The 13,479-nt window shown below is 49.7% G+C and overlaps 1 protein-coding gene across 1 annotated transcript in view; it reads right to left on the bottom strand.

Moving 5' to 3' along the window:
- Positions 1–13,479, bottom strand: part of JAKMIP1 (janus kinase and microtubule interacting protein 1) — a 183,546-nt gene that overhangs the window by 7,113 nt on the left and 162,954 nt on the right. The window contains exons 19-21 of the mRNA XM_023206885.1: positions 12,513–12,716; positions 4,113–4,178; positions 637–681 (exon numbers count right to left, since the gene is read on the bottom strand). Coding sequence (XP_023062653.1) covers positions 637–681; positions 4,113–4,178; positions 12,513–12,716 — 315 coding nt within the window. The remainder of the gene's footprint in view (positions 1–636; positions 682–4,112; positions 4,179–12,512; positions 12,717–13,479) is intronic.

Here is a 13,479-nt window from a genome sequence, read left to right on the forward strand (position 1 = left end):
CTCTGAAATTGTCACTCTCAGGGAGAATGTGCAAGGGTCCAGGTGTCTAGGGTGGGAGCTGGGTCCTGGAGACACACAGGGCTCAGTGGTCAGAGGAGGACCAGATGCTGAGGTGGCCTTGTTCCAGAGGTCCCTGAGCATGGCACAGGTGTCAAAATCCACCACAGGACAGGGATGAGAGGGAGCTGGGTGGCTTACATGGGCACCCTGGGCATTTTGCACGTAAGTGGCAGTCTGGGCCCATGAGCCATTTGTCCAGCAACCTCCTGCTCCTGCAGCCCTTGAACCTGGAAGCCAAAGACCCTGGACTCTACAGAGGACTTACTGGTCCACACGGCAACAGAGAGCACCAGGGACTGAAGCCAAACTGGAGAGAACCTTTAGAATAAAACAGAGTCCCTCTTTGTGGATGAAACTCCACAGAGGAGATTCTTATTCACAGTGAGCCTCCCTGATCCCCCTCCTCAGGCCGGGTCTCCCCCGGTGGCCCAGACCCATGAGCTGAGGCATCCAGCACAAGGCCACCTTCCACGGTGCCTCATCTCTCAGGGAATGTGACAGTCAGGGACTGGGAGGAGGACTCCTCCTGTTTTAGAAAATCATCATTTTCATCTGCGAAAAGGAAAGGATACCAACCCGAGGTCTTGGCTCACTGAAGTCATCAAGGCCACAGAATGAATGCTAGTGAGAAAAACAAAAAAAGGAACAAAAACTATAAAATAATACCAAAAGAAAATGAGGAAAAGAGAAGAAAAAGAAAAGAAAACAGATGTAAGATATGTAGTATGGAACTCAATGACAGCATTTTACCAGAATTATGACACTGAGTTGTTGGGTTGGGAAAGAGAAATGGGAAGTAAACAGGCTTTAGGAACTGATCTCCCCTGGGAAACGCATCCTGGGGCCTTTCACACTCAGGGTGGGTTATCCCGACCCCCTCCCCAAACAGGCGGCTAACTCAGACAGGGGAGATGGACACTCTGGACCGGGACAGGTCTTTTTGGTGCTGTGATGTGGACTTCATGCAGAACGTGGGCAGGCCAGTATAAATAGACGAAGGCCCAGCCAATGGTCATGGTCAGTGGCTCCCACCAAGAGACGGGGGCATGATGTGTGCATCAAAGATCAGGGTAAATTCCACTCAAGGTCACCCAGTCCAACTTACAAACCAGTAGAGCCCTTTCCCCTACGCCACACTTGCCCAGCCCTCTACCCACAGGCCCCATGTGACTCAGGGCAGCTTTGAATGTGGCCCAGCACAAATGTAAACTTCCTTAAAACATTATGAATTTTTTTTTTGCAATTTTTTTTAGCTCACCAGCTATTGTTAGTGTTAGTGTAATGTATGTGTGGCCCAAGACAAATTTCTTCCAATGTGGCCCAGGGAAGTCAAAGACACCCCGGCCCTACACCAACTTTGCCAGGGTTCTTTCTTCCAAGAGAACCACTGTTTAAAATCTTTCATGCCATTTGATTAGTTTACTTACAGAGAAAAAAAAATCAGGGAAAAATGGTCTTAACAGGAGGAAAAATTAAACTTGTCGACTTAAAAGTAGAATTCTTTTCTTACCCTTTTCAGGACTTGCTTTGTTCAAAAGAAGTTGCAAGTCATTAGGTGAAACATATCTGAACATCAGCTGGGGCTTTTGAAAATAATCCTTGATTGGTCTTTTTTCCCCCCAAAACAAGGTAATATCTCCTTATATTATCTATTGGAAAAGTCCAAACTAACAGCCATCAACTTCTAAACAAGGTATAGGATCATTGAAAGTCAGAGATAGAAGGGGCCTTGGGAATCACCCAGCCCTTCATCTTCCACATGGGGAAACTGAGGCCTGGGGAGAGGGAAGGATTCATTAAGACCCTCCAGTGGGGTGTGGCAGGAAAGAGTTTCTGGCAATGACGAAGGGACTGATGAGCCAGGGATAGTGGTGGTTGGAGCTATTTCCACAGTCACAGGCCCCAATGCCTATAAGGAAATGAAGGTGGCATGAGGCATCTTGGAAGATTTCCAGCCCTACAGGCCTCATCAGGCGTCCATCCTGGCCAGTCCCTCCTGCTCTACATGCCAGTCTCCACGACTCCCTTCTGCGGCAAAAGGAGACAGACCAGTCCCCAAACACTGGCTTTGAGAAAACAGTCAAAGCAGAGCCAGAAAGAGGAGTCCAACATTTCCCAGGTATTCTCACTGCTGAGGATATAGTGCGTGTTATTTTAAGTGTGTGCTCATTGCACTTGACTTTTAACATTTTAATCAGCAAGGATGACCTTGGGCATGTTTTAAGCCTTTCTTTTATCATATCTGGCTCTGTGACGCATTTTACCAACAGAAGTGGTAGAACTACCTAGGAGATAGGAAGAACTGGTGTTGCCAGTCCACATGCCTTGCCTGGGCCCTGGGCTGCGAACTTTCATATCCTCAACCTAATTTCATCCCTACATCCACCCTCAGAGACAGAGCACCATTCCTGGCAGCACATGAGAACACCAAGGCCTGGGGCAGAGGGCTGAATTTCCCAGGCTCTCTGGGCCCACCTGGGCAAGACCAGAGGAGAGCCCAGGCTCATCTATCTGCAAAGCCAGCTCATGCCTCAAGCAATTCTTAAATTCAGTCATACTTGAGACTCCCTTGAGTTCTCAAAATATCCTTGGAAGGCTGGTGGGGGTGGGCATCTGGCAGATGGGGACTCTAGGAATCAGCTAAAACTGGGGTTCCCATGAGGGTCACCAGGGAACTGGCAGGCGAGCCCTGCCCCCACCCCTGTGCACAGATCCTCAGTCCACTTGCGACCTGGCACGGCCCTACGCCTCCAGCAGAGATGGGAAGGTGATTTCATCTGCATGGAGCCGACTCTCATGAAAGAAGGGAGAGGAAGCATCTGAAACAGAGGTGAAATCTTCAGAGCTGTCCCATCTCTCTGGGCACATGATTTGATTCTCTACAGGACTGACTCTACAGAAAGGCTGTCATCCCATTTTTGGACAGCCCCGGAATCTGCCTTCCAGAGACTTCTGCCCTGGTTTGTCCCTGAAATGAGTCAGCTTCCTGCCTCACAAGGCCGGCCTCAGACACATGCAGCCCAGAGATGCCCTTTCTACGTCCTCTTCCCAAGCTGATCCCACCTTGACCTTTGAGATTCAGGTGGGAACCCCTCTTCAGGCAAAGGCATGCCGGCCCCCAGGCCTCCTCCATCTTCAGCAGCCCTCCATCTTGTTGCCACACGTGAACTTACCTCTGTGACACTAAATAGGCAATTATTATTTTTCTGTACTCATCTAGGATCATTTGCTTACTCATCCACAAACATTTGATGATGCCCTACCCTGCGGCAAGAAATGTCTTGAATCAGATGAACACCACGTAGACCCTGTCCTCAAGGATTCACAGCCATCAGGTGGAAGAAGATGAAGGGCAATGCCATGATAAAGCTGCTTTGCGTGTGTCCTGAGCAAGACTCATGTGTGTGTCTGGACCAATGTCATATGGAGGGGCAGGGTGGGATGGCTATGACATCCACGGAGACCCCAGCCATCCCTTCCTAGCTGCAGGACCATGGACAGGTGTCCTAATCTATCCCTGCCTCAGTTTCCTCACCCATAAAATGGGCATCATGGTAAATGGGCTGGTAGAACATACCCAAAGCCCAGTGAGAGGCCAGCCTCACGTCCTCTGGGATGGGAGAGGCTGCGTCTTCCAGGACCATGCAACTGGTTTGGGGCATATAGAAGGTATTTAAAAATGAATGAGTCCCTGGAGGAGAACCTGTGTCTGTGGTTAGGGGGATGCCACTGAGCTCAGCGGGCTAACATGCTTCACCTCTTTCCTAGTGACACAGCAGGGGAGGGATTCTGGGGAAAGGCTTTTGTGAAAAAGACACACAGAGTTGGCTCGGCCTGCAGAATTTTTGACAGCCATTGAGAAGGAAATGCCTTTACCAGGAAGGAATTTTGAGGAACTACCGATTTCCATGAAGTGCTGATTTGGGAGAAGAAGGGTAGAGAAAGGAGGGCTGGAGACAGAGTCTGTGCTTTGGACATTATGAAATAAAATGATTCCGCGCTAACATTTCATGGAAAGAAACCTGGGTTCAGTGTGAGCTGCAGTCACCTACCTTTTCCTCCAGTTCTTTCAGGTGCCGCTTCTGAAACTCCAGTTTGTCCTCCAGTTCTCGGATTCTCTGAAATACACCAGGCTATGTGTCAGAAAAAGTACATTTTCCAGGTTTAAAACCTCTGTTTTTATTTTTTATTGTGGTCTAGCACAGAAGCCGTAAAGGATACAAACACAGTGGGCAGCTTGGTGAGCTCTGATACGCGCACAAGCCTCTGTCACTACCGCCCAAAGCAAGACAGAGAGCGTCCCAGCTCCCAGAAGGCCTTGGCCCCCCGGCTCAATTCCAGCCCTGCGAAGGAATTCTGTTCTGACTTCTATCGCTAATAACGGATCGTTTCTGTTCTAGAAGTTTGTGGAAGTAGAATTACACAGTACACATTCTTAAGAGGGGATCTTTTGAAAATAAAACATCGAGACTGGGCCAAAACATGTAGGCGCCCTGAGCAGCTAATAAAGGGCATGGGTGGGGTGTGACACCAAGTCACATACTTGTCCAAGATTTATTTAGCTGCAGCCTGGGGGCTGGGGGGAGGAAGGGAGAAGGGCAGAGGAGGTGTTGGTGGGAGCCACTGCACCAGCATCCACCCTACCCTCTTAGAATCGCACTCAGCACGTGGTACCATGGTGACCAACAGATCCGGTTTGCCCAGGACTTTCCTGGTGTGAGTCCTAGGAAATCCCTCAGTCCTGGACAAACCGGGACCCTTGGTCACCTTCCTTGGCGCTGCACCTGCAGAATTAATTCCCTGGGTGGTTTACCGATCATTCCTTCCCGTCCCACACAGCGTCTCCACCAAGGAAATCTGGTGAACTCCCCCGTGAACTCCCCCGTTTCCAGTTCTTCATGTGCGCACAGGGCTTCCGCCCCATCAAGGGCCCCACCAAGGTGGGTACCTCTGGGGCAACTCTGCCAGTGGGCTGCTGCCCCTTGTCCACCCTGAATGGGATACAGACCTCATGCACTGAGACAATGCTGGGAGGTGGAAGGGTGGACGATTCCAACCAGCAAAAATTAAAAGTGGGGTCACCACAGGCCTTTATTCAGGCCCAGAGAAGTCGTCTCGCATTCTGTAGGGCAGTGGTTCTCCAGCCTGTGTCAGCATCACCCAGAGAGCCTACTTAAATGCAGATTGCCAAGCTCCGCCCACAGAGCTTCTGACTCAGCCTGGCTGGGGTGGGGCCTGAGTGAAAGGTGCAGTCCAGCAAGCTCCCGGGTGATGAGGACGTGGATGGTCCAGGGCCCCTGCTTTGAGAACCACCGCTGTGGGCACATTTAGTCACTCAGTAAATAGGGCTCCATATGCCTGGGCCTGTTTCAGTCCTGGGGAGAAAGACAAAGTCTCTCCCCTTATAGTCCAATTATGGTTCAGACAATAGCAGCATACAATTAAATAGAAGGGGCATCAGATGAACACAAACGCCATCAAGAAAACCAAGAGGGGCCAGGCGCAGTGGCTCAAGCCTGTAATCCTAGCACTTTTGGAGGCTGAGGCACGTGGATCACCTGAGGTCAGGAGTTCAAGACCAGCCTGACCAACATGGTGAAATGCGTCTACTAAAAATACAACAATGAGCCGGGCATGGCGGTGTGCTCCTGTGGGGAAGCTGAGACAGGAGAATCGCTTGAATCTGGGAGGCGGAGGTTGCAGTGAGCCGAGATCATGCCATTGCACTCCAGCCTGGGTGACACAGCGAGACTCCATCTCAATAAAAAAATAAATAAAGAGGCGTGAGGAGGGTGAGGGGTGAGGGATTGAGTTGTGGGCTGGAGGAGACGTGGAACCCAGCAGGGACCTATGATAGTTCACCAGATGCACAGGAGGGGAAGGGAATTCCAGGAGGAGGGAATGGCACATGCAGGAGGCCAAGGGGCCTGAGGTGGGGGGTCGGGGACAGAGCTCGGAGGGTCTGGAATGACCCATGTCCCGATGAGGTGCTCACAGCTTTGGGGTTGCCATGGGGAGCCAGTGACGGGTTCTAAGCAGGGACATGATGAGCTTTTGATTTCAGGATGATCACAGGGGCAGCCAAACAGAAGGGCTTCCATGAAGGAGTCAGAGAAAAAAAAATGATTCTCTCAGATCTGTGACCTCGGGCAGTTATTCCGCCTCCCTGAGGCCTGGTGTCCTTATCTATAGATGGCCCACATCTAAGGATTTAACAAGCAAAATTGTACCAAGTGTTTAGAGCAGAGCTTGGCATTGAGCACTCTGTAAGTTATTTTTTACAAGCGGTAATTTTCTGCTCTCTCCCACCCTAAGGGAATGGTGTGACCTCAGTCTGGCAGGGGCAGGGGTTTCCCGGCAACTGCCTCATATGCAGGGCGGCCGAGGAGCTGCTGAGTAAGCGGGCATGCGGCCTGAACCTGGCTTGAATTCTGAGCCCCAAACGTAGCAGCTGTCGGGCTCTGGGTGAGTGACATGATCTGTCTGTGTCTGGAACCCTCTGCTGTAATATCTGTGTGGGACTCTGGGACTCGGAGGGCGAAATGGGATCTGTAGGACAAGGCTTTGTAATCTAATGTCCGGCTTTACAGTTTCCAAACAACTTCTGAGAATCCCCCAGGAACAACTTCTGGGCTTTACAAATCAGCCTGAGAACCTGGCTGTCATTCTAATCTGTCTTGACATTCATGCTTAGGAAACACTCTCTCATCAGAGTGTGGGAGGCCAGAAGGAGCAGTGGGTAAGAGTTTCCTGATCTGATGACCTGGGTTCGCAGCTGAGCTCTGTTGCTTCCTGGCTGTGTGACCTTGGACAAGTTGCTTGCCTTCTCTGAGCCTCACTCTGCTCTCTCGTGAAAAATGGCATCGATGACCTGTCTTCATAGGACTCATGTGCGTTTCATTCAACCAACATCTATTGAGCGCCTTCTGTGTGTTAGCGCCACCCTGTCTCCCTGGGCTGGAATATTGCCCCAGCACCTAGAACAGTGCTTGGTACACGAATGTTAGAACAACTCAAAACAAAACAAAATAAAACAGAACAAAACACAGTGCCATGACGGCCAGCAGGGGCATCTTTGAGAGAGGTGGACGATGCAGCTGTGGCAGTTGGAAGGGGCTCTAGAGGGCTTCGAAGGTCAGACTAAGCAACCCAGACTTTGTATTCTGGGCACTAGGGAGCCAGTGAGGGTTTCAGGGGAGGTGCTGTGGTGGTGCTGTGTGTTAGGACGGCTTCGGCAGAAAAAGAGAGAATGGAGAGGGCATTACCATCGTGAATTGTCCCAGCAGATGTCTCTGCAGGCCGACTGTGGCTAGGAAGTGAAACCAGTGCTACTGAACCCTCAGAGAGGGTCAGGACAAAGTGAATTTACACCAGTGGCTTCACTCCAACCTTCACTCAGGCAGAACCTTTCACAAAAGCTCAGAATCATTCTGTTGGGAAAGGTGCCATCCACTAATGGATGTTTTCACGTCCTCTTTTCCTCTGAGTTAACAGGGCTGGAAAATGCCAATTTCAGCTGGGGCCGGGCAGGGGACATCACTGTACCCTGTGGGCCGGATTCCAGGTGAAATACAATGGTAATGTCCACAGCAAACTGGGAGACTGGGAGGGTCTGTCCATGGTTGAAGCAGGCAGCCAGTGCTTGGGCCAGATCAGAAGTGGGGTGAGTGTTACCAGAGCACCTGGCTGTACTATGTCATGTCGCCTGTGTTGAATACATGAGTATTAGGGACTATTATAAATATAAAGATGACAGAAGACATGATAATGACTAGGTTGGGTTAGAAAGGCCAAGTGCAGCAAATGTTAGCTGATATTCCTTGAGTGCTTACTTTGTGAGCACTTTAGATAAATTCTCCATTGACCACAACACTTCAAGACGTGTGCGTTGATTGTACCCATTCTACAGACAAGAAAATTGAAACTCACAGAGGTGAACTAACTTGCCTCAGGTTACATCATAACTAGGGACAGGATTTGAACAAAAATCTGTCTGACCCGAGAGCCTGTGGCTTCTAATGCTACATCATAGCTTTTCATATATAAACTTTAAAACATTAATTTTTATGTTCCTGGAGGGGAAAAAAATCACGGTAATGCAGGTTTGAATTACTTCCCTTTGGAAAAAAAATGTAGGTTTTGCAATACTCTTTTGAAAATACCAGATTTCTGGAGATTATCAAATGATAGTAACTAGCAAAGAATCACAAAACATGAATAGTGAACCCTCAGTGGGTCATGCAGTGTGGAGACCAGGGCTCTGGCAGTGGACTCAGGACAGGCCTGGCCTGGAAGGGTCACTTTGTGGCTGGCTGACCTTCATCCAGCTGTTTTGTCTCTGTGCCTTCATCTCTCCATCTGTTCAAGCCGGTTTGAAGACTTAATTAGGTAGCCAAACATCTGTTTTCAAACAGGTGTTTTAATGATGCTCCTTACAACCACTGTTTCAGGGTGGTAGTTTCTCTGTAAAATCCTATACACAGGGTACTACTTTTGAAAATTGCAGCTGTTAGAAAACATAAAGCATTTCCTCAACCACAGTCAACTGTTCCCGCCTCAGGGGCTTTGTACTTGCTGTTCTCTCTGCCAGGTGGCTGCCTGGCTCACCTCCTCACACCATTTTAGCCTCTGCCTGTTTCTGACATCTTCAGCATTTATTCGAGTCTTGCTTGTTTCCCCTCCCCAGAATCTAAGAACATCCTCTCCATGGAAGCAGGACTTTGTCCACTGTTCCACTCCCAACAGGCAGCACTGTGCCTGGCATGGGGTGGGTGCTCTACGCATAGTTGTTGAATGGAAGCCAGAAGCAGCAGCATCTCATTTCCCCAGCACCATGTGGCCACTGGGGCTGGCTGGAAAGTCTCCCCTCTGCCCTGGAGTCATACCTAGACCACCCACTTCCAGGAAGACCTGTTAAAGGAAGCATCCAGTAAAACAGAGGCACTCCTAAGTTTGAAGGCTCCGGGCTACTGGCTGGGGGCTCCGGGCTCCCGTTGCTACTACACGCGTGCAACACTACACGGAAAAGGGGAGCGAGAGTCGGCACACATCATGGCATCAACAGTTACATTGGGAGAGTTTGGCCAAGCTTTTCCACCTGCAGAACCACACCGGAGCCTCAAGGCAATGCCTAGAGGTGCAGCCACTCACAACTACCCATAGTACAGATGAAGAAGCTGAGGCCAGCAAACGTTAAGCCTTGCCGACCGTTCTGGAGCTGAACTCAAAGCAGGGATGAGGTAGGTACTGGATTCTCCTGCCTGGTGTGCTAGAGGAGGGAGACAGGGTGATGGGGGAAGGGAAGGAATAATAACTCATTTTCTTACTAAACCAAAAAAGTAACAAGACCCTTATATCCCCCTAGAACTCACAGCCATGCGTCTATAAGACAAGGTTTGACAACTTGAAGTTGCACAGAAATCACCATGGGATCTTCTTAAATGTGGAATCTGATTCCATAGGCCTGGGGTGGGGCCTGAGATCTTGCATTTCTAGCAGGCCTCAGCATCAGGCCAATGTCCCTGGTCCATGAACTATGCTGAGTGGCCAGGGGGCAGCACACTACCTTGGGTATTGACATCCATGCGTTATAACACAGAGTCCTCTTTCACTGAACACCTACCATGTACCAGGTGAATTGGTTTGCATATCTTATCCCATTACAGCCTCAGAGCAATGTATTGTTGAATAAATGTATTGACTTCAGCTTATATGTACATATCACTGTTTTTTTTTTTTTTTTGAGATGGTGTCTTGCTCTTTCGCCCAGGCTGGAGTGCAGTGGCTGGATCTCAGCTCACTGCAAGCTCCGCCTCCCGGGTTTACGCCATTCTCCTGCCTCAGCCTCCTAAATAGCTGGGACTACAGGTGCCCGCCACCTCGCCCAGCTAGTTTTTTTTTTAGTGTTTTTTTAGTACAGATGGGGTTCCACCATGTTAGCCAGGATGGTCTCGATCTCCTGACCTTGTGATCCACCCGTCTTGGCCTCCCAAAGTGCTGGGATTACAGGCTTGAGCCACCGTGCCCAGCCTATCACTGTATTTTAATAAAACTGAGGTCAGGGAAGTTTCAATATTCAGTGGGAGAAAGGAGTGTCTATGAATTACCTTCAGCAGAATTCTCAACTAATTTGAAAATGATCCAAAGATAAAGGAAAAGCAATATCAACCCTGGTCAAACTACTGTTCAAGCTTCTCCATGCAATTGACTACACAGTTTGCTAAAAGGAAGTTATTTGTCCTGTATGATCTTACATAAACACCACAAAACACTTGCGTTTTAAATGACTCTTTTCTTTAAGGGATGCGAGTCCTCCACTGCCCAGCAGGCAGACACTGCCATGGCTTGCTCTTTGGCTTTTAAAAAAATCACCCAGATCCTGGGTTCATTTCTCAGCATGTGCAGCATGGGGGCTTTTCCAGGAGTCACAGTGGAATGTGGCATTGCCCTGTATCTTTACGGTGTGCTCTCTAACCCATCATACATTTCAGACTTAGGCCACCAAAAGCAGCACATTCCATGAGACTTGAATCCTTGAGTGGGGTAACTATCTTTTTTTTTTTTCTTGGCTCAAACACACAAATGTCGCTCTGTTCTTTGAGCAGGATCTCCTGAACACGAAATCAATTCCTTCATTTGCTGCATACTCAGTGAGCAAGTCTTGAAAAGAAGGCACAATGCTTGGCCTTAGAGACAAGCCAGCACCCGGCTCCTAACTCCCCATCTGCTCCTGCTACCTCCACCCACAGACTACACTCAGCAAGAATCCACAGTGGTCTGCACTTATTGAGAGCAGTTTACAAGTAATAATTACCTAAACCTTACCATGCCCCAGTGAGACAGGCATTGTCATCATCCCCATGAGGAAGACATTGAGGCCCAGAGAGGTTAAATAATTTGTCCAAGGCCACACAACTAAGTGGGAGAGCGAGTTCAGAGCCAGGCCGTCTGGTCCCAGTGTCTGTTTTCAGCTTCTGTGCTGCCCTAAGCTGACCCACACCATGCTGCTCTGCTGCCCAGAATCCCCTTTCCCTTTGATGGTGATGATGATTGATTGTATGTTAACTTGGCTAGGCCATGGTACCCAGTATTTGGTCAAGTATTCTAGATGTTGCCGGGCATGGTGGCTCACGCCTATAATCATGGCACTTTGGGAGGCCTAGGTGGGTGGGTCACTTAAGGTCAGGAGTTTGAGATCAGCCTGGCCAACATGGAGAAACCCCATCTCCACTAAGAATACAAAAATTAGCCAGGTGTGGTGGCGGGTGCCTGTAATCCCAGCTACTCAGGAGTCTGAGGCAGGAGAATTGCTTGACCTGGGAGGTGGAGGTTGCAGGGAGCTGAGATCGTGCCACTGCACTCCAGCCTGGATGATAAGCGTGAGACTCCATTTCAAAAAACAAACAAACTAGATGTTTCTGTGGAGGTCTTTTTTAGATGAGATAAACATCTAAATCAGTAGACTTTGAGTAAAGCAGATGAGCCTCCATAATGCATGTGGTGGGGTTCATTCAATCACTTGAAGGCCTTGAGAGAAAGACGGAGCTCCCTGAGGAGAGGGGCATGCTGCTAGCAAATGGCCTTCAGGCTTGAACTGCAACAGCTCTTCCCTGGGGCTCTGGCGTGCCCTGCAGATTGTGAACTTGCCGATCTTTATCTACAGTTGCATGAGTTAGTTCCGTAAAGTAAGTCAAATTCTTTCTCTCTCTCTCTCTCTGACCACATCCCCCTTCTTTTTTCTTTCTGTGACATACCTCCCCGCCAGTAATCCAGATCCTTACTATCTGGGTGACCTTCAGGCACATGAGCTAACCTCCCTGAGCTTCAGTTCTCTTGTCTGGAAAGTGGACATCCTAGTGCCCACCCGTAGGGTCCCTGAGATAAGGGGTCTGCAGTGCAGGGAGCCACTGCCCAACACACGGTGAGCGCCCAACAAATGCTCTGCATGCTGCTACTTCTTTCCCTTCATGGTCAATCAGGAGTCATGAAGCCCCCAGCTCCCCGTGTGCTCAGTAGCACATGAAACTCACATGCAACATCAAACCTTGGAAGACACTGAGGTTTTCAGACCTCGATGGAAGCTGGAAGGCCCAATCCTCAAATGAGCCGCCATCACAAAAGGCAGCAATTTTAAAAAGCAAACTGTTCAGCTGATGCCTCCCCGTGACCAGCATCTGACCTGGAAACAGCGTGCAGTTGCCGGAGGAGGAGGGCTGAGGGAGAAGGCACTTGGTTTGGATGAATGTTTCAGCGTTTGCTCTGTAGAATGTCTTGCCCCGTCACAGGGAGTTATGACGGGCATCTATGAAATCTTGCTTCTTAGAAACTTGCTTTACCACCAACTCTCCCTGGAAAGAGCCTGGGGCACTCAGGGGTCCATCAGGGTGCCAAGGTGCACACAGGACGACAGGGATGCTGGGGGTGCTGTGGGCACAGCAGCTGTTGATGCCTACCTGCTGGGCCTGCTGCAGCAGCTCCATGCGCTCCCGCAGGATCTGGCTGTCGAACTCGCGGCTCTGCCTGAGGATCTGCCTGCGCACCTTTTCCACAGCAGCCTGCAGGTCCTCCCGCTGGCCCTCGCTCAGTGCCTCACCGGCCCTCCGCCCCGGCTCCTGCTGCAGCGCTGTGTACAGTGTGGCCTCCAGGTCTTGGATTTTCTGAGGAGCCCAGATCACACAGACAGAGGAAGGTCACAAGGAGGTGAACAGGAACCACCAGGAGGCTGCTGCCAGTGGAGGCAGAGTCAGGGAGGGGGTTTTGGGCAGGGAGGGGCATCTGTCAGGGGCCAAGCACAGGGCCAGCAGTGCCCGGGGGAGCAGGCTGTGAGGGAGCAACTCGGCCCCACGCACATGTTATCCAGAGCATTTTTTACTCTATTCAACCCAGACGCCCAAACTATGCACAAGAGGGGACAAGGGCAAGAAGAAAAAGTAACCATAGCCTTCCCTTAAAATACATGACTCAGACAGAGGTGCAATTCACCTGAGTTTTATTTCATACTTGGCTTCCAATCGACTCTCCTCACCTTGGGAACAAATCTCTCCTTTGCTAAGGGGTGCCAATGGGAAAATATGTCTGGATTTGCATTTGGTTTTCAGCTGCCTTAAGAATGCAACTCTAGCCCAAAGCAAATAGTGGCAATGTTTTAATTGCCCCTAACCCCCCACAAAAGGAAGACACCCTTTGTTGGCAAAGCTGAATGAGACATTAGTGACCAACTGGGGATGCTTGCGGAAGCTGAGTTTTCATCATTACAGGATGTTACTCCTTTTCACAGCAAGACACTTACATATAGCTATCTTATGGGAATGTCTAGGGACAAAAGAAAATTAGCTACTTTTCTGCCTTCCTAAATCCCCACCCACACTCCTTACTAAGGGACAGCTACTACTCTTCCAAAGAAACTACAGGTGGTATAGA

Source organism: Piliocolobus tephrosceles, chromosome 3 (assembly GCF_002776525.5).
Source record: "Piliocolobus tephrosceles isolate RC106 chromosome 3, ASM277652v3, whole genome shotgun sequence".
Lineage (NCBI taxonomy): Eukaryota > Metazoa > Chordata > Mammalia > Primates > Cercopithecidae > Piliocolobus > Piliocolobus tephrosceles.